The sequence below is a fragment of the Brachyhypopomus gauderio genome, chromosome 8 (assembly GCF_052324685.1).
Source record: "Brachyhypopomus gauderio isolate BG-103 chromosome 8, BGAUD_0.2, whole genome shotgun sequence".
In the NCBI taxonomy this organism is placed as follows: domain Eukaryota; kingdom Metazoa; phylum Chordata; class Actinopteri; order Gymnotiformes; family Hypopomidae; genus Brachyhypopomus; species Brachyhypopomus gauderio.
In genome coordinates this window covers 8,348,928-8,371,306 of record NC_135218.1, presented here as the reverse complement: position 1 = coordinate 8,371,306, position 22,379 = coordinate 8,348,928, and the positions used below count along the sequence as shown (strand labels likewise).

The following is a 22,379-nucleotide window of genomic DNA, read 5'->3' as shown; positions in this document are numbered from 1 at the left end:
TAGCTAACTGGGTATTTCAGGACTTTTGTAACATCTCTTGAAAATATACACTATATGCTGCATACAGTACTTATATACCAGAACAGTATTTAGAAACCTGTTTCAATAGAAACAGGATATACGTTGCAGTGTTGTTATAAATGACATTTATTTATTAGAGCCGAGACTATTGTCTAATACGTTTGATTAAGTAGGAAACACGGACACTTAAGATAGCTGACTACAGGAGCAATGCATTAAATTCAAATCGCCTCGTGATGAATAAAAAAAACTGCACGTGCGGATTACCGTTAAACGGACGGTTATGACCGTTACTGGTTAATAGACGCGTGGCTAAGCTAACGTTAGTTAGATAGCAAGCTAGCTAACATAAATAAAAGTCTAGACAACGGTTTGAGGACAATATAGTTAGACTCCTGGACGTTTGTTAAGCTGTCTAGTAAGGTAGTATTTATAAAATACTGCAGTTTTACTATTTTATTAAATAGAGAAAGATAGCCAGCCAACACACCACCGAACCATCGGCTAATACGTTTAACTAGTTCACGTAACTCGCTTGCCACAGGTAAATAAATAAATTAGGTTAGCTATTTATTCCTCATTCTGTTTATACCTAGCTAATCTAGTATGGAAAGAGCATTTAACTTCAAGCTGTTAGTACCCCCGAGAACAAATTTAGGTCAAGTGTCGACCGTGAAACCTCAAGATTCCGGATTTTTTGAGGACAACACTAACATTAGCTTTAAGCCACAAGGGCAGGTAAGTTTGATAGTTAACATGAGCAGTCTGAAATAAAAAAGTTAGTAAGCTAGCTGGGTAGCCACCATTATTTACGCTATGGTAAGAGATACCCCAATCTGACGTGTGTTTTGTTTTCAGGGTTATAATAAATGTTTTAATAAAGAGACCAGCTTGCCACTTTCCAATAAAAATACGGTCTTACCTACAAAGTCCCCTAGAGCAGGTAACAGTTTTTTATCTTGAGGAAATACTGTATAGTAAAGCTGTACGATGCTACAATAACGATCTTAATGGCGTAATATCATCGCAATTAATTATTGTAGTCTATGGTGAATATGAATTAATATCATAAACATTATTGGCTATATTCATAAAGAACATGCAAAGAGGATTGCAGTGATGCCAATGGAAAAGGAAGAGGTCAGTGCATGTGGCCTTGTTTGTGTTCTGGTGATCTGGTTTCAGTGTTGATTTAATTGAAAAAATTGCAATATCCTACTTTCAGCAGTATGCTAATATATGCACATCACTGTGACAGACATTAAGATCCAGCCAGTTGTATTCCAAACTGTTTGAAGAGGTTGATAAAGTAAAATCTTGGAAATTGAAAATGGACTCTGAAATTTTCCAAAAAGAGAGAAAGATTCAGGAGAACAGAAAAACAGTGGAAACTCAGCGCAAAGCCATTCAAGAACTTCAGGTATTTATGATGAGTATTATGTATAATAATGTAGGCTAGTATTTAATTTAATAAGTAATATTTTAGTATTACAATTATTTATCTGTTACAGTTTGAAAATGAACGTCTTAGTATGAAATTAGAAGAGCAGATAAATGAAAATGAAGATCAAAGAAACAAGTATGTATATAATTTATTTTAAGTAAAGTTAAAAAGATTTCCCATGCTTGTTTGTTTTAAATCCTTATTTACTTGCAGAAATAATGCAACAAGGACTTTGTGCAATATTCTGAAGGATACATTTGAAAGGTCTACTGAAAAAATGGGCTTATGTATGTGACACTGATTAAGTATAATGCCACCATTGCTTTCAGTAATGTGTAATAATGAATAAAAAATAATAATTTATCTAGTGTCAATTTTGTTTCTTCAGTCGAGGCTGAAAGAGAAGAAACACATAGTCTCTTCTTGCAGAACAATGAAAATATTCAGGTAAATGTTCTTTTTCTTAGTGCAAATTAATTTTGAAAATAAATATTGGGTGCTGTTCATCCAAAAACAAAAAAAAAATCTATAGAATTAGGACTTGTCTTAGTCTATGTCCCAGAACACAGTAGCATTGTTCAGACTGATTAAGTTGTAAATTTCTGTTGTCTTTTATTATTTACAGAGAATGGTTGATGCATTTGAAAATCTTCGCATGCAAGCTGAGGCTGACCAGACAGAAATGTTGAGAGGTACATTATAATAACAACAAAGGCAAATGTTCCAAACATACAAAAATACTACAAAATAATAAATACATCATAAAACTGACCTAAAAGGAAATTTCACATTTGCACTCAAATTTAGTCCAAGACTAGGTTGATTTCCCTAGTCTCTAGGAAAAACAGCCTTAAACGTTTTGGTGGGTTTGGTTTTTTAATATATACACACAGTTAGACAAGGTCTTCAAAAGTCTGAGGATCTGAAACTGAAGTTTGAAAACGAGTTTCACCTGAAAGAAGATGAGGTATGTAGTTATACTTATTAAGTTTTCAATCTATACACTAGAGGGCAGTACTGTCACTACAATGTATTTGCTTTAATGAAATCAGTTGCCATTTTATCAGTATGAACTGAAGTAATATTTTTATTACATTTTAACTATTGGTCATATTTTGTTATTTTTAGATATTCATACTGGAAGAAAAATTAAAGGAAAAAGAAAATAATATTAAAGAAATTTTACTTGATCTCCAAGAGACCCAGCACTGCATAAATGAACTTCAAGAATCAACAAGTATGACTGCACTCTTGCACTATATACTGGTCTTTTTAAATGTCATTATTTAATCAAAGTGTTTGCACTTACTTAGGACAGCACCAGGAACTACTTCAAAAATCCAAACAAGAACAGGACATACTTGAGGCAAAACTGAAACAGGCAGAACAACTCAGAGAAGAGGCTGAGGTTTATGATAGTAGCTATTAATATTTTTACTGAATCATACAATTAGCCTGCTCATGGTTGGCATATTATTGCATTGCTTAGTTACACATTACCTGTTTTATGTTTGGTTGGTTTGCTTGTTTGTTTTTCAATAGGGAAAACAAAAATCTTTAGCTAACATTGTTGAGCAAACAAAAGAGATTCATATAAGGGACCTTCAAGAGAGAGATATCAAACTTGAGAAAGTAAATGATTTCAAAGAGCAACTGGAACACCAACTTCGGGAGAATCAGGTGTCAACAGAGTCTTTGGAATCCTCATTAGCATCAGTGAAAAAGAGGTTGGTTAAGAAAGGTCATATTAGAAGTATTTATTGACTGTACTTTATTAGAACTTAAAGTCTTCCATACATTTTATAATCGGTCATATGTTCTAATCCTCAATTGCTGACTTACTGATCAGGAGTCCTGTACCTTGTATACATTGTTTTATCTTTTATTGCCCTCTTATGAGTGACCAGGTATACCTTTTTAAAGGGCATATACCTTTATATTGTAAATGCCCTTGTAAATTTAATTTTTGCAAGCATTTATTAATAGACCATAAACTGAAAAATGCATTAAGAGATACATACACTGAAAATCCAACCCTGTTATCAAAGCAGTTGTCAGTTAACTTCTGAGTAGCATTCAAACTCTGCATGTACAGACAAAGTGGGTGTATTCAATGAAGTAATCACTCAGTGAAATACTGGGAACAGTTTAAAATGATCCAAGAACATTGCAAAACTGAATAATGTACAGGCATGTTGTAACAATAGTTTTGCTCTTTTACTGAATTACCTTTCTTTCACAGGGTCCATAAACTTGAATCAGAGCTTTGCTCAATGACTGATGAACTCAGCAAGAAAAACATAGAGCTGGGTATGTGAAGCAATGAAGCTTTCCAGCCAGTTGATTTGAAAAAGTTAATTGCTCAAAACATTCATTGACACAGTGAATACTATTGCCCATTGTGCATATCATTGTCTCATTTGAAGCCAAAATTGAGAAGATGTGGAAAACCATGAACACCCATGAATCAATAGTTTGTAGAAAGTTAATCAGTAGCAACAGTGTGAATTGATGATTTTCTGTATGACTGTTAGTCTCTTGCACCATTCTGGAGGATATTTGGCCAATATTTCTTTAAAATGTTGTTTAAGGTGATTATGTACTAGGCCTAATATCTAAAACCACAGAATTCAAAGAAAGTGTACTTTGTTTTCCACATGAATGTATATACGGTGAAGGTTTGATCATTGAACATTGATGTAGAATGACACAAATTATGCTTGTGTGATTGGTGGATGTACTTGTGTGACTGGGGTGCTTGTTTAACACTGTAACAATGTAAATTCTCAAAGTTTTTTAAGGAGCAATTTTTGTTCAGCAGTTTGAGGGATAAGACCATTCCTATTTGTTATTCACAAATTCTCTTGCCTTTTACCATATATACCAGATACAATGCAAGGTAACGGGATACAAAGTCCTCCCAGATTTATTAGTGTTGTAATGGTGACACTGAATCTGAAGTGTGTGGCAAAAATATGACAGCTTTATCTGCTTTGCACACCTTATTTGAACATAATTGTTTGTTATGGTCCAAGGTTTGTGAATAACCAGTTGTTCGTGATTGTGTTTTTGCTGATCAGATGAAATCAAAATGTATTTATATAGCGCTTTTTACAACAGTTGTTGTCACAAAGCAGCTTTACAAGTGTCTGAGTCCAAGCCACCAGTGAGCAAGCCAAGGGCGATAGTGGCAAGGAAAAACTCCCTAAGAACATGAGGAAGAAACCTTGAGAGGAACCAAGACTCAGCAGAGGAACCCATCCTCTTCTGGTCACCATGACAACAATAATTAGAGAGATACATAAAGAAGTGATGGGAATGATGAATAGTTCTCATCTTTTTATGTATTTATATACGTGTCCTCTGTGTAATTCTTATTATTAGACTTCTTGATGATCAATAATAGTAGTCCAGAAAAAAAGTTACCCTGCCACTAATTTTACTTTTAAGTGTTTACAGTTTCTCATCCAAATAGACTCACCAAGAACTGCGAAATGGTTTTTTGCATTTTTAAGCATTGCATCTTCAATTATACAATTCTAAATCAGTTAATGTATGCTGAACAAAAATTCAAATATCCCAGATCCTGACCTGACTAATAAAATGATAGAAAGATAGGGACACTGCTTTGGGAAACAGTATTTTATATAATTTTCACACAAGCTCTGTCAGCATTACATTGCCATGTTTTATGCATTACTGATCTTGATACCAGCTTAATTATCCCAACACAGGAAAAATAAGACAGGAAAAAGAGGAACAAGAAAGTCAAATACAGACTTTGAAAGATGAGATGGTATGGAGTATTCTCACCAAAGTATTTCTATGTTTTATGATGATTTATCTTACTAAGGTGATGCATGTTAATACTGTTATGTAAAAGGACACACATTCAGTTGCCGTTAAGTCTTTAGAGGAAAAGGTAAATGAAGATATGGGAAAGATTCTACTGCTTACTGTAGAAAATGAGGAAAAACAGGATGAAATAAGTGACCTGAAGGTAACTTCTATTTATCATAAACGTAGTGACCATCACACATTCCATAGATTGATGGAGCCTACATTGTAGATTGTAATATCAGTCTAAATTGATTTAAAACATGCTTATATAAACATAATTCCACAATATTTCATTGTGATAAGTATTATAAATGTCAATGTATAAGAAGTTATGAAAATGTATTCTTGTTTAGTGCTGCAGACCTAAAGAGTTTTCAGTAATGTCATTTTACTATATACAGAAAAAGCTGGAGATTACTTCTGATGAAAATAAAGCTATGCTGGCATCCCTGGACCAGGTTATAAATGAAAAAAAACAAATAAAGGAACACGCTATTTTGAAAGAGGTAACTGAAAGAGGTATGCCAATATCCAAAATAGAAAAATATGTACTGAATAACATTTTACTGTACTGTGATCTCTATCACTTAGATTAAACTTAAAGATATTGAAGAGCAGTTATCAGAAACACTGAAGAAAGCAACGGAATCATCCAATAATCTAACAAAAATGAAAAAGGATGTTGATCTACACAAGTAAGTAACAACTATATAATTGTCATGGTTAGGATTTATTACTGTAATTTATTATTGATGATTATCAAAAGGTTAATTTGTCTTGAGTGTTTCAGTTCATAGGGAGTAATGAGTATTATGAACAACTCAACTACTGGGGGGTATTGATTTGTTTAGTACAAATGCCAATGTATTTTTGTAGTTTGATTAATTTTTTTACTTTCATAATATTAGCAGAGAAATGTCTTTCCATGTGAAATATCTGGATAAATATCTGGAGTTTAATTCACATAATAGTTAAACTAAAATACATAGGAGTGTCACGTTGGGTGCATGAGGGATGACGTGGGATGCTGGTTCATGAGCTTTAGTTGTGGTTATATTTGACAAAGAAAAGTTAGCACAGAACATCTACCACAGGAACCAGTATGTACAAAGACCAATGAACAACAAAGGTGATGCACACTTATGTACACAGCTGCTAATAGTCCACACGTGCAATGCATGACAGTGACGAGATGAGACAGATGAAATGGATTACACAAATGCACAAAGACACACAAACAAGAGAGGAGTCGAGGCAACTACCATAACAATGAAGTTAAATCATGGTCTTAAGAATCTTGAACTGTAAAAAAAAATTGGGATTGCAGTCCTAAAATCTCTTTGAAATGTTTATTCTGTCTCATTCTCTAAAGAAGCCTCTTAATCTACAGTACAATAATTTGATCCCTTGCTGATTTTGTATGTTTTCCCACATTCCCAAATGTATTAACAGTATATAATTTTAAGGTTTATTTCAATAGTGAGAGAATATCTAAAAGAAAATGCAGAAAATTACATTGTATAAAATATATGATATAAGTATGTGATCCCTTGTCACGTATGGCTACGCCCCCCTCCCTTTGCTGTCACTCCAGTGTCTCTGTTCCTTGTGGCCCTGTTGTTCTTTGCCCGTTAGCCCCGCCTTGCTTGTCTGTAGCCCCGGTTTCTGTCTGTCTGCCACGCCCGTGTCATCATCGTCCTCACCTGTGTCTTGTTAGTTCTGTGTTCATATAGTCCCTGTATTTCCCCAGTCTGGTTGTCGGTTATTCGTTCTCCCGCGGATGTTATCTGGTGGTTCGATGTTCGGTTGTGTTCTTTGATTCTCTGTGATCAGCTCTTTGTTCTGTATACCCTGCTCTGTTTCGTGTCTGTCTTGATCATGCCCCTGTACCTGTCAAACCTGGACGGCTCACCTGTTATGACCCCTGCCCGTGACTACGACTTCAATTATGGAATGCCCTGTAATAAATCTCGCTCTTCTCAGCGTTTGTGTCCGTCCCATCGATCCGCAGCGCGAGCTGCATTACATCCCTCTAGCAAAGAAGACTTAATATTTGGTGGCAAAACCTTTGTTGGCAAGCACAACGGTCAGACGTTTTTTGTAGTTGATGAGGTTTGCGCACATGTCAGGAGGAATTTTGATCCACTCCTCTTTGTAGATTATCTCTATATCATTAACATTTTGAGGCTGTCACTTGGCAACTCAAACCTTCAGCTCCCACCAAGGTCCACCCCATTAAGGTCTGGAGACTGGCTAGGCCACTCCATGACCCTAATGTGCTGCTTTCTGAGCCACTCTGTTGTTGGCTGCATGTTTTGGGTCATCATCATGCTGGAAGAACCAGCCACAACCCATTTTTAATGTCCTGGCAGAGGGAAGGAGGTTGTTACTCAGGATGTTATGGTACATAGCTCCATACATTCTCCCATTGATGCAGTGAAGTATTCTTGTGCCCTTAGCAAAGAAACAACCCCAAACATAATGTTTCCACCTCCGTGTTAAATCCATTGTGGCATAATGCGTTACCAATGGTTTTCTTGGTGACTGGTCCCAGCTGCCTTACGATCACCAACAAGTTAGTTAGTTCACCCCATTAGTTTTAGGCTGATTTCTCACCTTCCTCATGATAAAGGATACCCCATGACATGAGATTTTGCATGGAGTCCCAGACCAAGGTCGATTGACAGTCATTTTGTATAATAAAAAAGAAACCTACTGTAACATAGGGGAGCTAAGAGGTGAACACAAATACTGAGGAGAGCAGGGTTTATTAACTGGAGTATTTACATAGAGGGTACGAGGGTAGCGAGGCATACTAATCAACTAACAAAACAAGAACTAACAACCAGACAGGATAAGTCAGATAACAAAAGACAGAGAATAAAACAAAAGAACTCAGAATCAAGGCAACAGAAACCAGACAGATAAACACAGAACCACTTACAGGGCAGGAATACAATAAACCAGGGATACCAACACAATGACTTACCAAGAGGGACTGAAACACAGGGAGTACAAGTACCAAACAAATCAAGACAAACTAGAAACACCTGAGCTGAAAGCAAGGAAGGAGGGACAGACAAGACAAGGTGAACAACAGAAGACACGGACTGGACTAATTGGGGAACGGATCTAAACAAGGTCACACAGAAGACATGGACAGGACAGCAGGAAGGAACACTGACGGGGTGTGACAGACAGAGGGAAAGCAGAGAAACAGGGTGGGATAAATACAAGGAAAATAGGCACAAGGAACAGATGACCGGATTGACAGCTAGAAGAGGGGGGTGTAGCCCTACGTGACACCTACCCTTAAAATTATAGACTGTTCATTTGTCAGTGGGCAAAATTACAAACTCAGCCAGGGATCAAATATTTATTTCCTCCAATGTATGTAATGTCAAATATTAGATTTGATATAAAAAAAAAATTGATAATAACAGATTTTTTTATTTAACTCTAGGGAGAAATACAAGGATCTGTTGGAGAGGTTTAATTATCTTCAGCTTCAAAAGAACACTATTGAACAACAAGTTGAAGGTGGTGTTTCAGAGACCAAGGTTCTTGAGTTGAGTCTCAAGGTATATGATTTACAATGACAAACTTGGATATTCATGCCTGTAAAGGGAGAAAGTATGATGGACCTTATTCATGGGTTTTGTTATGACTGATGTGTAATAGTATCTGTTACAACAGGAAAGTCAAGAAAATGAGAAAAAGATGAAAATGGAAATACAGGGACTTGAGATGGAAAAACTACAGCTACAGTAAGATAGGAGTTTTTTTTTTACTTTTGGCAGTTATGTTGATGGCAATGTTACACATTTGTGATTATATGATTTTGCTTCACTATGAAAACTTCTCACAGAACACAGGTAGAGGTGCTTAGTTCAAAAATTGAGGTGCAATTTCAAGAGAATGAGAATATTCAGAAACAGGTAAACGAGTTAGTCATTTGCATATTTATGTAACAGAATAAACGGGGTAGAAGAAATGGAAATGACAATATGTTGGGTGAATTGACATTAATTACATTTTTTATTCACATGCCTTTGTACAAATGCACATTTCTTTTCCCTGACCTCCCAGAACAAAGACTCCCAGAGTGAACTGATGAAAAAAGAAAGACTTATCAAAGCACTAGATTTAAAGGTAAAGATATATAACTGGAGTTTGTATGTGGATTGCATGTTTGAGCATGGCTTTTTAATGTATGCCTTTGTTCTGTTCAGCTATCAAATCTAAAAAGCAAGTTGGAAACCAAAAGCAAGACTCAAGATGAACATCTAAAAGAAGTAGGTGCTGCATGTTAAGTAATCTGTTAAAAAGAAAAGGTATGTCGAATACAATTTTTTCTATTAACCTTAAGTGTACATATGTATTTCAGAATAAAGCCCTGAAAAAACAAATGGCATTAGAGCATGAGAAATGTTCTCAGTATGAAGCAGAGGTTAGATGTTTCAGATTATATACATGAGCAAGGAAACCTATTTTATTATAATACCATTCATCTAATAATTCTTCATGTTTTCAATGAAAGATAGTACAACTGAAAGAGGCATTGCAAAACCTGAAGGAATACCACAAAGACGAGCTTAAGAGAATAGGTTCAGAGATCGAAAACAAATCAACATCAGAGATTCAGTTAAGACTAGAGGTGATGCCTTTTGGCTATTCTGTAGCATGAAATCAGTCCTTAATTGATCTTTGCCAACCAAATAATAATCCTTACTATACCTTACCATACCATAAAAGTAAAATGATTTGAGGAATAATTCTGTAATTCTACAGTTTCATGTAATACACTTTTGATGACTGCAGGTGGAGAAACTGACACAAACAACAATGGAAGCCATGAAAAGCAAGGAGGACACCGAAATCAAATGCCAGCAGAAGATAACGGACATGATAGCCTTAATGGAGAGGCATAAAGTAAATGAACAGTTATTAATTATTATTAATGAACAGCAGTTCCTTTTAATGAACAATTATGTATTTTCTCTTTAATAGCGTGAATATGACAAGATGGTAGAAGAGAAGGATGCAGAACTGAAGCAGAAAAGAATACAGGAAGCTGAAGTTAAGGCCAATAAAACATCACTGGTAATGAGTTATTTTCTCAACCTTGAGCTTTAAACTTAAAGTGGATTTCAGCTGTAGCTACAGCTATTTTACAATTAAATCCTAAATCCTTGGTATATGAGAGAAGTCTGATCAACTGATCAACATCTATCTTGTTTTTTCAAGCGACTCTACAAATATCTCATCTCCAGCTATTTTCATTTCTGGAAAAAAAATAAACATGAGAATACAAAAAAAACCTTTAATAAAAATGTTGGGAGTAGCTTTCTTATATTTGCTATAATCAATGAACATGTTCTCTAACTGTATTTTAAATAAAACCTTTTAAAGGACCTGGAGCTGTCCCATCTCCATGTTGAAAATGGAAAATTGAAACAACAACTTGAAAAGCTCAAAATGGAAAAGGTAGTAACTTATTATGCGTTGTCATCAGAGAAGTGTTTCTTGACAAAACTATAATTTCACTGTGGATATACAGGAAAATTTGCAACAGAAGGTGGAAGACCTGACCAAGATTCAGACATCCCAGAAGGACAGATACATAGAGAAAGAGGTTTTCCTCCTCTTTTGCAGTAGTAATAATATGTTGCTCCTGCTGTCTTCATATACATAATGTGTAGAGAGATAAGGTTTTTAATTAATTCACTTGTTCTTTTTCTTTGTCAAAGGAGAATCTGGAACAAAACATTATAGCCTTGAAGAAGCAAACCAAATGTCTAGAAAAAGACAAGACTCAAAAAGTGACATTTTCAATCTTCAATAAAATAATTAGTAATTAGTAATAGTTTTGTAATAAAATGTTTCATTTGTAATAAATGCTGTATAAAAACTGTAATAAAATGTTTCATTTTAGATATCGGAAATGCCACCCACAATTTCAAAATGTTCTAAAATACAGGATGTTGCTTCTACCAATATATCTCTTTCAAAGGAGCCAGAAATAGAAACTCCATCAAGAGATGTCTCAACACCTGTTGTAAGATTTTGTTTAATGCTTTTTGTTGTTTTTGTTTCCGATAATTAATCTAGTAGAATTGATGTGATTTCCTTTCAATAAATGTGTAATAAAACAGATATTAGGTGATAGTCATCTGAAAACACCATCTTGGACCTTGGAAACAAAAATAGGAATGACCCCTCGAATAAGGGTGAGTAGATCATCTCTGTTCAGGCTCAGAAGTGCAGAAACATTTAGAATGAATAAGTTAGCAAATATATGCTCTGCTTCAGTCTTTCAGAATACGCACACCACCATCAATAGGGAAAGAACCATGGCAGATAAACACCTTGGAGCTAGACCCCAGATCTGACAGCTCAGAGCAAAGTGACATACTAGTAAATTCACCTCCTTCATGCGGATTATATTGTTTAGGTGGTAGATATGTTTCTTTGCATCTTAGGAATGTTTCCATTATTTATTTTGGCAGAATTTCTCTGCAATTACTATAAAACCAAGGAAGCCTATGCAGGCAAAAGAGACTGGAACCGAATGTCTGGGCCAGTTCAAGAAGGTATACAACAGAGGGAGATATTTAGTGTCACAAATGTTTATTTAACGTCCAGGTATTTTCTCTGACTGATTTGATGCTCTCATGTTTGTCATACCTAATGTGATGTTGTGTTTGTAGGTGCAGAACTCTGCTATGTACAAGTCTCCAGGAGAAGCACTAAAACTGGCAGCAATGAAGAGGATGCGCGATGCCGGCTGGACTACTGTTACCAGTTTGGGCAAGAAAAGGAAAAAAGCAGCTGATAAAATATTTGCCTGATAGTACCATGAATGAGTTACTAAACTCACTGTTCCACAGTTAATTTCAGTGTAGGGACTACATTTAATTGAGAGATGTAGTATTCATTAAAGAAAATGTATTGTTGAAATCTTCATTTGGAAGTGTGTGTGTGTGTGTGTGTGTGTGTGTGCGTGTGTGTGTGTGTGTGTGTGTGTGTGTGCGTGTGTGTGTGTGTGTCTTGTGTGGGGGGGGGGGGGTGCGTGCATGCGACATCTGTTGAAATGTTGCATTATATTCTTAAGTAGCGTTCACTAAGATGTTATGAGTTTCATTTGTACCTCTTTCCATTAAATAAAAACATTTAGTATAGGCTAAAAATGTCTTGTTCAGATTCTGTTTTCTAGTGTGTTCTGCTCAATAATACTTATTGGACAAGTGTTAAGTCTCATAGTCTATGGATTTAGCATTTTGAAGTGTAAGGTTTACTAAGACTTTTGTTCAGCCATGTTGGAGTTCAGAGGCAGTTGCCTGCTGTTCATGGTCCGCTTGCTGGTCATCATGCAGGAGTTCCAAACAGAATTGTGTGGGTGTGTAGGAGAATGTGGGCTGGTCCTCATCATTCAGTGTTGTCACTGTGGGGTTATAGATTTGAGGACCATCATAGAGCCCTCCGGAAATCACTAGTGTGTCATCTGGCACACCACTCTGGTCACCTAAGAGAGTGTATATACAATGTTAGCATACAGTGTTATTATTGGAAATAGGAGTCTCACAAATATACCAGGTTATGGAGAAAGTATAGTGGCATATAGTTGCTCTTACCAGCGTCGTCATTATACAGAGGACGGTGAGAATACTGGACACTCCTCTGTTTGCTCCTGATGACTTTGTACACAAACTGTGCCAGAACGATCAGAACTATCACACCTAGTACCATGCTGAACAAGATGGTCATGGACTTTTCTGAATGATTCAGGCCAGGACCTGCTTGAAAGGTTGAACAGAATGCACACTGAATATAAAATCGTTGGCTGTCTCATTACATTATAGTGGTAATATGGTATTTTCCTTTTACCTGTAGTTTCATTGTTTGTATGGTTGTCAAGAGTCATTTTTGTGGTTAAGTATGCTGGTGTGGTGTTGGTTGTGCTCAGACTGCTAACAATCGCAGTGGTTGTGGGAGAACTGAGAGTCATGGAAGTAGTAGTCAATGTTGCTGTGGGTTCTGAGGTAGACTGTATTCCAGTGCTTTTGTCTATGACTAATGAAGTTATTGTTGTGCTCATGTTGTAATCAACTGTTGTATTTATGGTTGTTGCTGCTGGGCTTGGCACTCCTGACTTCTGTGTGGTGTCAGGATTTGTAACATTAGTACTATGGTGAATTGCTGGGCTTGTTGTGTTGTTCACACTGTAAGCTGAAGTGTTGATAATGCCAGTAGTATTTTGAGCCAAATTATTAGATGATTCATTATATGTTTTACTTTCTGTAACATTCCCTTTTGTGCTGTTCCTGGTTGTTCCCAGTTTAATGACAGTTGAACTGGTAACACTGGATAGAGCCAAGGAAGGCAGAATTTGTAGGCCACAAAGCAAAAACAGATGACTGAACTTGGCCATCACTATTCAGATGTCCCTTGTGTCCTTTAAAAAGTAAACACAGAAAATGTATTGATTCAGCAAAAGTCATCAAATTACATCAAATTTTATCAAGCAGAGTTACTAGTCTCACCTATCCATCATTTGTAGAATGGTCTCATCAATGTAAAGTCTGCATTTGCTTTACATAGCATTTCTAACAGGAATGTTATCACAGTGACTATGTTATTAAATGTAATGCTCTTAACACCGGATGTAGGAATTATTCATTTTTCCTGTGCTTGCTAAATAGTAGGTTATTTGAATTAAGATGATGGCTAAACGTCTGGCTCATACTCCAATGATTATATTCAACACAAGATGTATGTATGAATCATGTCCAGAAAGTCTCGTTTGACAGCCACATGGTCTGCTTTAACAAAGATCTTAACATTTTCTCCATTAGTCTCAAATGAAGATTTACTATGTAGTGCTAACGAATAAGGATTTCTCTCATTTACTCACCTCACAGATCGAAGAAACCATAAACAATGAAACCAGGAACCGAATGATTCCCAGCTGCTGTTTTCCTTGTTCAGAATGCTCTGTTTATTTTCCACTCCCCGTAAAATGGAGTGCGCTTACGTAAGCAGGTAAACGGGCGTGTCTGTGATTGCTACTTCCTTTTCGGTCAAGTAGTCAAGGAAACAAGTACAGTTATGCAGTATGTTTAACCCCAGCATGTTTGCACTGCATCTGCATGTGTAACTTGTTTCTCATCTGAGTTCCGGAATTCAGCATTTGTCCATTATCATTTGTCCACAACATTATCATTATGTAATGATAGGTAATAGTTTGGTTTAAAATATCTTTTAATTTCATCATTACAAAATTGTATACAAGTAATTAATTTGTAAATAGTTACATTTTGCTATAAAATGCTCTAATTTCTAAGTAAAATGTTTGATACAAAAATAAATACATGAATGATCAGTTGCCAACTGTACATTCCCAAGTTTCTTTACATTATATAATGCATTTTGCTTTTTTTTTTTCTAGACAGGTTACCAAATTACAAAGATTTTCGGTGAGTAATGTGTTGGAAAATGATACAAGTAAACCAATATCCAATGTTTTATTTACCATATTACGAATTAAAAATATATGTCTAGCATCAGTGGGATCCTAGAACTTGGTGATCTTGTTTCCATCTTTCTCCTTTAGATTCAGTTCTATGTCACTGAAGTGTGGGTTGTCCAGTCCATAGGGATGGTCTGACCCTACCTTCTCAATCAAATTTGAATCAGGATTCTGTTCAAAATAAATTTTAACAAATTAGCTAAAATCTCTGTAAAATCAAAGGGTATCCAGACCACAATACTGATTTAGATTCCTTCATGACAACCACCGTAATTACAAATAAAACTCAACAGGTTGACCTAAATCTACATATTATAGGTCAGTTTAGATAATTATGTAATACTGTACCTAAATATATTTAAAGGAATTTTTCAGAAATATGAAGCAAGTTCCAGATTCCCATTCCATACAATACAACTGAGAAACTTTACCTCATTGTTTTTACTGCGTCTAAAGCAGATAAAGTCTTCCTTTTGAATAAACAGTGCTTGGTTTGTCATCTCCTGTTTACAGCCACCTAAAGAGAAACAACAGAACCTGAGCCACCAGCAATTCTCAAAACCTGACCCACAATCAGTTAGAATACAATTTGTTAGAAATTACCTACTTTGAACCACTTATAAGTGTACAATAAAAGTTTATAGCTAATCTGTTGACAGACTCAATTTGTGGTCAGCCTTTAGCCTTTTGTCAGTACTTAGCCTCTAAGCACAGGACTACTCTTAAGTGGATAGTTTTGATGATCACTCTCATTTATTGGTGGTATATGTAAAAATCCCAGTAAAACGTTTGTGCCTGATAAACCTGTACCAGCTATATACTGAGGTACAAGGCAGGTGTTTCTAATAAATAATGGCTGGTCAATGCATACAGGAGTCTCCCTCACCTGAAATGATACTAATCATTAGCCCGATGATCATGGTCGTCAGCATGCCCACAGGACAGAAGTACAGGTAGGACAGAGAATACCAGGTGTTTGCAAGAGCTGGCCTCGCAATACTGCATAGAGAGATTTACATATTGGACATTACACTTCTGTCAAAATGTTTTATCATAACATCAAAGATATATTGGTAGTAAATAAAAAAATGCAATCAGGATTCTTCCATTGCACTTTTTACTAGTGTTGAATTATTTTAACAGCATCATCCAAAAAGTAATTTTTATCTTGCCTTGGCCCTGATGTTGGTGGGACTGAGCTGGACCAAGCTGGCAATGCAGTAGTTATGTTCATCTGACCAGAATGACATCCAGCTATACTGAGGGGCAGTGGCTTGGTCTTAGTGGGTAGAGGAGGATACACCTGAGCACCAATGCCTACCCACAGTGTTATGATCAGTCCTGTGATCAAGCCAAGCAGACCTCCCTGGAGAAAACACCCAGTTGATACACCGCTCAGGTATTTTCCTTTGATGTGAGATTCAACAGCCAAACAGGGTTATTTAAAGCATTTTTTGTTAAACTGCTACTTAGTCTGTTACTTAGACAGTGTCATTATGAATATGAATATTGTATTGTTACTGTCTTATTGTGTGACAGGAAGCTTCCCTGAATTGTACAACAGTTTTAACAAGAGTATATAGGATATGAACCTTACAGTGGGATTAGCACAACGGAAAAACATGCCCATCAGGAAAAGGCCCAGGAGAGGTCCACTAATCATACCAAATATGGACAAAGCAGCCTGTGGGCAGGATAGATCAGATATATCATGCAGCATGTTATTAAAATTAAAACCCTGTTGGAGGTGGTGGTTTAACACTTAACCGAGAGACCTTGGCACATAATGTAATTACATCAGGGTAATTAACTGTTATGTGCAATATTGATTGTGGACACTAGGTGATCATGGAAAGAAATATCGTGTTTCATTTTGTAGTGCAAGCAAACATGTAGTTAAAATGTTCTACCTGCAATATACTTCCCATCAGGGAAGCAATTGCTGCCATAGCAATGCACAAGACCCCAAAGAACACACCTAGAAATGAACCATACAAGAAATTAAAAACACAACATTGTACAGAATTTGTAACAAAAACAATAGACTGTCCCTGACGTAAATGGCAACATGGCTTATACATGTGTGACTTCATTTGTTCCTGTTACTCAACATTCTGAATATAATGAATATCATGAGTAGAACTCAAATACAGTTAAATCAGGAGGGGGTGGAGATCACAATAGCCCTGAGGTGTTAACAGAAGCTAAAATCAAAGACATCTGACAGTGTCTCCCTGTTTATTTTCAGATATTGTCATGATCTAGGAACCATGATCTTGAGAAAGACAGTTTTTGCACCTGTATAGAAGCAGGTTTCTATAAGAGGTTATGAGAGGTATCGTTATGGCTCATAATGCTTCTTTCTATAGTTACACTAGGATAGGCTGATAACCCCAACAGGCTCAGGTAAATGAATTGATGATAAACCAGATAGGGGGTCTCAGACAAGAACAGCCATGACCTCTTTTACAACATAAAAGCATGCAATCACGGATCCAACCCATTGTTGTTTCCATAAAGTGTGCCTCAATAGCTGAAGCTGCTTGTAGTTGGAATATCTAAGTCATTAAATGTCATTAATTTCAATAATGTGACATTTGTTCTGTCTTCTACTGATGTTGTGTTTAAGATGACATGCAGTTGTGGATGAATATACTGTAGCTGCACAGAAACTCACTCAAGCCCATGTTAATCCAGGACACTTGTTTCTCTGTTAGACTGGGCCATATAGGCTTTACAAAGTCCTCCACAGTAACTGCCACCAGTGCGTTAATGCTGGATGATACCGTACTGAGACATAACAATAAGTGAATTACTGACCAAACCAGAGAACAGCAATTTGATGTTATTTGAGACATTAAATGACTGATCGTTTCTTTGGGTTTCTTTAACTGAATATTGATTGTTCGTCACTCACCTCAGTGTCCCACTGTATGCAGCTGCAACAAACAATCCAGGAACACCTGGATATTCTGCTAGAATATCCATCACCAAGTATGGCAGTAACTAGAATAAGGGACAACTTAATATGCAAATAAGGGACAATTTAAAAGTAACAAACAGATCAAATTAACCAAATTAAAATAACACTGTCAGCATTTTTGTGTAGCGAACTTCACCTGGTCTGAAGCACCGACATCTCTGTTAGTGAGAGGATCACAGTCTTTATAGATAGAGTACATGGTGAGGCCCGTCAGCATAGCCAAACTAACCGTGACCCATAATCCCACCATGTTCACATACAGAGACCTACATCAAGACACAGAAAAAGAGCGATACGTGACATCGAAGCATTATATTATTTTCTTGCGTTTTTCCATTTTGCTGTTGTGGCGGATATTTTTCTAACTGTATACTCACATTTTGGCATGAGTCATAGTTCGACAGGAAATATAGCGCTGCACCTGTGATTGGTTGATGGCATACATTGACGTCCACATCAGACTGCCCCCTACAACAATAGTCCAAACACTGTGCCTTCTCAAAGGATCTGGGTCAAAGCTGGAGATAGAATTGCTTAGTTAGTTTCAGATGTCAGTATATCGTGCCACCAAAACACCTCTGACCCATCAAGGCATGGACTCCACAAGACCTCTGAAGGTATCCTGTGTTATCTGGTACCAAGACTTTAGCAGCATATCCTTAACGTCAGTGGCGCAAAAAGGGGGTATGCAGCGTATGCGACGCATAGGGGCGCTGCACTAGAGGGGTCGCCAAATCGATGCCAGAAAATTATTTGCAGAGTTGGTGGGGGGTGGAGTGCGGGGGGCGCCGATAGTATGTTTGCATACACCTCAGAAAGTAAGTAATTGCAACCAGGGCCGGAGTGGGCCCCTTTTTCAGCCCGGGAGTTTCATGCCCAAATCCGGTCCAAAATTATTTTCCCCTCCCAATTGGCCCAAACTAGAGATTGACATGAGCCGGCCCATCGGGAATAATCCAGAATCTCCCGATTAGCCACTCCGGCTCTGATTGCAACCCTGCTTAACGTGTGGTAAGTTGTGAGGTGGGGTCTCCATGGAATTGTATTTCCAGCACGTCTGGAGAATTTGGAAGCCAAGGCTATACTTTGGACTCTGTGTCACGTTCCTCAAACCATTACGACAGTTTTTGCACTGTTGCATGGTGCTTTATCCTGCTGAAAGAGCGTACCCCTTCACTGCCTATAGGAAATTCTGTTACCATGAATAAATTCTGTTACCACTGGGCCCATGTCAAAGTAACATCCATATGAATGCCAGTATCCAAGGTTTCCCAGTGAATAACACAGAGTATCACACCAGCTATCCACATGTTGTTAAATTAAAACATAATTAATCAGACCAGGCCTCTTTCTTCCATTGCTCCATGGTTCAGTTATGATGATTGCATTCCTATTGAAGATGGTTTCGGTGGTGGACAAGGTACTTGGGAGGTACTAACCACTCCATACCAGGATCACCCCACAAGACAATTTTGGAGAAGTTCTGATACAGTCATCTAGCCATCATAATTTGGCCCTTGTCAAAGTAACTCATATCCACACATTGCCCACATATATCCTGCTAATATCCTGCGTATGTCATGTCTGTATAATGTATGCATTGCAAGGCGATCACTGCATTATATTAAAAAATTGCAATTAAGTACACAAAGTTTCCAGAGAAACAACAGAGGTCCTTCATCAACTGTACAAGCCGAGTGCAGGAATCACACACACACACACACCTAAATGTGTCTAGGCGTCCGCCTTTATAGTTGTCATCCCAGATTTTTCCAAAGCCTCCTTGGAGCAAAGCACCACGAGTGATTACCGCCACAAACCCAGAGAGCATAATCAACATCTGGAAGACATCTGTCCATATCACGGCCTTCAGGCCTCCCTGTTAGGAAGAGCACACCACACTGAGTTACACATGCCACCCAGGCCACCAGACAGTCTTCACATTTAATCACTTTGCGCTCTATAATATACATTATATATGCAGTAGCTGTATCGATTGGTTTTAGTAATAAAACTGTATTTAGAAATAAACCAAATTACAACAGAGCTGACCTCTAGCAACATATTTGGAAAGTTGTTACTAACCAGAGTGCAATAGACAATGCAGACAGCACCAGTGGCTACTAGCACGCCCCAGAGGTCCAGACCAGTGACTGCAATCAACACACCAAATCATAATCTCATTTGCAACACTTAGGTTACACTTTCATTTGTCATGTATAGCTTTATAAATATAAGCTGCTGATGAGTTCAGGTGCTGATAATCTTTCAAGCAGCTCATTGTTATCAGTAATGATGGCGGTTTATGTTTTTACGCAGCTATCATATATGCTGCATATAAGTTCTACAGTTGTCTTCAATACATCACTAGTATTATTAGTACTATTCCTTCAACATACTTTCCAGCTTTTTGTAATGATGACAAATGACCTTTCAGAAACACTACAAGGCCAACACTACAAATTTAGTTGATTTTTTTATTGGGTTGAATCAATCTAATGAGTCTTTAGGGCTTACTTTGATTTAGTGCAAGAGCAGGGGCATAGATGACCATGCCTGTGTATAAAGCCTAGTGAAAACAATGACAGCCATTAGGTAATTAGTCTGGAACTTTCATGCTTTTTATTAATGACAGCACTACTTGAGTTAATTACTGTATATACTATAATGAAAAACTGTGCGCAACTGAAGATGTTTTTCCACATAATTTTTTTTCCACCAAGATATTAATCAGAATTAGTTTTGCTGGAAGTATGACTATTAATAATGCATGAAAACATTCACCAAGAATCATAGAGAAATCCAACTCACTGTCTGCATTATGTACATAGATGTTCCAATCATTCGAATAAGTTTATTGAAACGCAACTCCAAGTACTGCAAAGTAAAATTATTTTGAAAATCATGGGTCAAATGAAATGTGGTTTATTTTACTCTTATAACTTTACTTTTAAATACACAACAGTGTAAACATTACAATTTTTGTACAAGCTATAAACACATTTTGATCTGTAAACACTAAGAACAAACTGTTTACTTTCATATCGATTTTTCAATATGGAAAGGCCTGAGATGACTGGTCTCAGTGTTCCCATTTCAAATCATTCAACACGAATCAATTAAAATGGATGCCTCTGGTCTGTAAAGGAACCCATCATATATCTTAATTTAATCTTAATTATCCAAAAAATATACCAATGTCACATAACATTCTAAGAATCACCAATCACACACTATATGTTATTTCCACATATTGATCTCCTTGCAAATGTGTGACCCAGGTGGAAGTATCTGTTAGAAAATCATCTGCCCCAGCCTCAGTTCCCTACGCAAGGCAGCTTTTACCTCGTATGTGCTAGTGATACCCAGACGGTAGAAAAGGGGCACGAAGATCTCCGCGCTGATGGTGGACATGATGGTGTAGGAGAAGGCGAAGACCCAGAAAGGAGTGCCGTAGACGTACGCCTCAGCTGGGGTTCCTATCACCGTGATGCCTGACATGAAGCTGGCGGTGAGCGACATGGCGACCGGCACGGCCGTCATCCGCCTCCCGCCCAGCAGGAACTCGGCACTGCTGCTCTCCTTACGCCCACGGAAGGCCTGGAAGAGCCCCACGGCGGCCGCAGCCAGCACCAAGGCGGCGAACACCACATAGTCCCAGACGGAGAAGCTGGCTACGGCACCTCCACCCACAGGCATAGCTTGTGCCGATGGACAAGAGATGGACTCTCCTCACAAGCTCTCAAAAACTCACCTTTTCTGTTGATCAATACAAGCTTGGTTTCTCTCAGGTTATAGATTTACCAGATGTGTTGTGCTCTCATTGCTGGTTTGCTGTTAAGTGGTTCAGCGCCCTAAAAGTTAGCGTTTAAGGAGCATGGCAGGTAAATGTATCTGTTGCAGTTCACTCTTCTAAAAGGGAAAGGAGTCGAGTAGCAGCACTGCCAGTAAATTATAGAAGTCAGAAAGATCTATTGTCTTGCATAGAAGCTCAAGTTAATGATCGCTCAAGGGCTGCATCTACAGTTGCCTGCAGTAATAACCAACGGGGAGATTTTATAGCCAGGTTTGCAAGGCGGGACGGGCAGGATTGTTGGTGAGACAAAACTGGCCTTGGCAGAGTTCAAATAACAAGACATTCTAAGGAGGTGCCTGAGGTTCATACTGTGATGTTCACTCCACTCTTTCCACCTTGTCTGATATAAGAGTAAGAACATCAAGGTCATTTGTAAAGGTCTGAGTGTTTTGAAGGCATTCACAAGAATGTGTGTGTAAATATGACACAAAGTTCAACCGACCGATAACAGGATAACTCTGATGACAGTTTCCTATAAACGATATTGTTGTTGTTGTATTCAAAGTATGACTGATTCATTCTAGCAGTTTGGGTCATTACACACAACTACTCCAAATGACATATGGATACTCTAAAAACACAGATGATCCAATGATATATGGGGACACCATTATATCAGTATATCAAACTCCAGGCACCTTGATTGTTTACAGCAATTGTAGTGAAGTGCTGGAACAACATGATTTTCCTTAATATAATGCCTCCA

At 37.4% G+C, this 22,379-nt stretch overlaps 3 protein-coding genes across 8 annotated transcripts; 1 reads left to right on the top strand and 2 right to left on the bottom strand.

The window, feature by feature from the left end:
- The first annotated feature begins 74 nt into the window (after positions 1-74).
- On the top strand, positions 75-12,269 carry sycp1 (synaptonemal complex protein 1). Of its 4 annotated transcripts, XM_077014190.1 has the most exons (35): positions 75-444; positions 618-759; positions 880-964; positions 1,118-1,161; positions 1,280-1,441; positions 1,533-1,600; positions 1,679-1,752; positions 1,854-1,912; positions 2,091-2,157; positions 2,359-2,432; positions 2,594-2,702; positions 2,779-2,873; positions 3,008-3,192; positions 3,708-3,775; positions 5,200-5,261; positions 5,349-5,465; positions 5,707-5,811; positions 5,897-6,000; positions 8,769-8,886; positions 9,002-9,072; positions 9,174-9,243; positions 9,395-9,457; positions 9,538-9,600; positions 9,693-9,755; positions 9,846-9,962; positions 10,127-10,237; positions 10,316-10,408; positions 10,718-10,792; positions 10,866-10,940; positions 11,056-11,127; positions 11,241-11,363; positions 11,461-11,535; positions 11,618-11,722; positions 11,815-11,898; positions 12,016-12,269. In XM_077014190.1, exons 2-35 carry the CDS (start codon positions 628-630, stop codon positions 12,154-12,156), a joined length of 3,129 nt encoding a protein of 1,042 aa, XP_076870305.1. In that variant the 5' UTR covers positions 75-444; positions 618-627; the 3' UTR covers positions 12,157-12,269. The 4 variants fall into 4 exon arrangements, with proteins under 4 accessions (XP_076870305.1, XP_076870306.1, XP_076870307.1 ...); XM_077014191.1 differs by having other exon boundaries at positions 75-759; positions 1,694-1,752; XM_077014192.1 differs by having other exon boundaries at positions 75-759; positions 11,319-11,363.
- LOC143521393 (uncharacterized) lies at positions 11,919-14,312 on the bottom strand. 3 transcript variants are annotated; one of them, XM_077014196.1, is made up of 4 exons: positions 14,220-14,312; positions 13,193-13,760; positions 12,940-13,104; positions 11,919-12,830 (listed from the first exon to the last, which is right to left on the bottom strand). In XM_077014196.1, exons 2-4 carry the CDS (start codon positions 13,734-13,736, stop codon positions 12,616-12,618), a joined length of 924 nt encoding a protein of 307 aa, XP_076870311.1. In that variant the 5' UTR covers positions 13,737-13,760; positions 14,220-14,312; the 3' UTR covers positions 11,919-12,615. The 3 variants fall into 3 exon arrangements, with proteins under 3 accessions (XP_076870311.1, XP_076870314.1, XP_076870312.1); XM_077014199.1 differs by having other exon boundaries at positions 12,940-13,101; XM_077014197.1 differs by lacking the exon at positions 14,220-14,312 and adding an exon at positions 13,849-14,179.
- A 264-nt stretch (positions 14,313-14,576) lies between these two features.
- Positions 14,577-21,828, bottom strand: slc5a8l (solute carrier family 5 member 8, like). The gene is made up of 15 exons (XM_077014193.1): positions 21,163-21,828; positions 20,629-20,694; positions 20,335-20,386; positions 19,903-19,970; positions 19,542-19,696; positions 18,195-18,335; positions 17,954-18,083; positions 17,752-17,840; positions 17,512-17,624; positions 16,745-16,812; positions 16,432-16,518; positions 16,007-16,200; positions 15,721-15,833; positions 15,266-15,351; positions 14,577-15,005 (listed from the first exon to the last, which is right to left on the bottom strand). The coding sequence occupies exons 1-15, from the start codon at positions 21,514-21,516 to the stop codon at positions 14,880-14,882; spliced, it is 1,842 nt and encodes a 613-aa protein (XP_076870308.1). The 5' UTR covers positions 21,517-21,828; the 3' UTR covers positions 14,577-14,879.
- Positions 21,829-22,379: the final 551 nt, after the last annotated feature.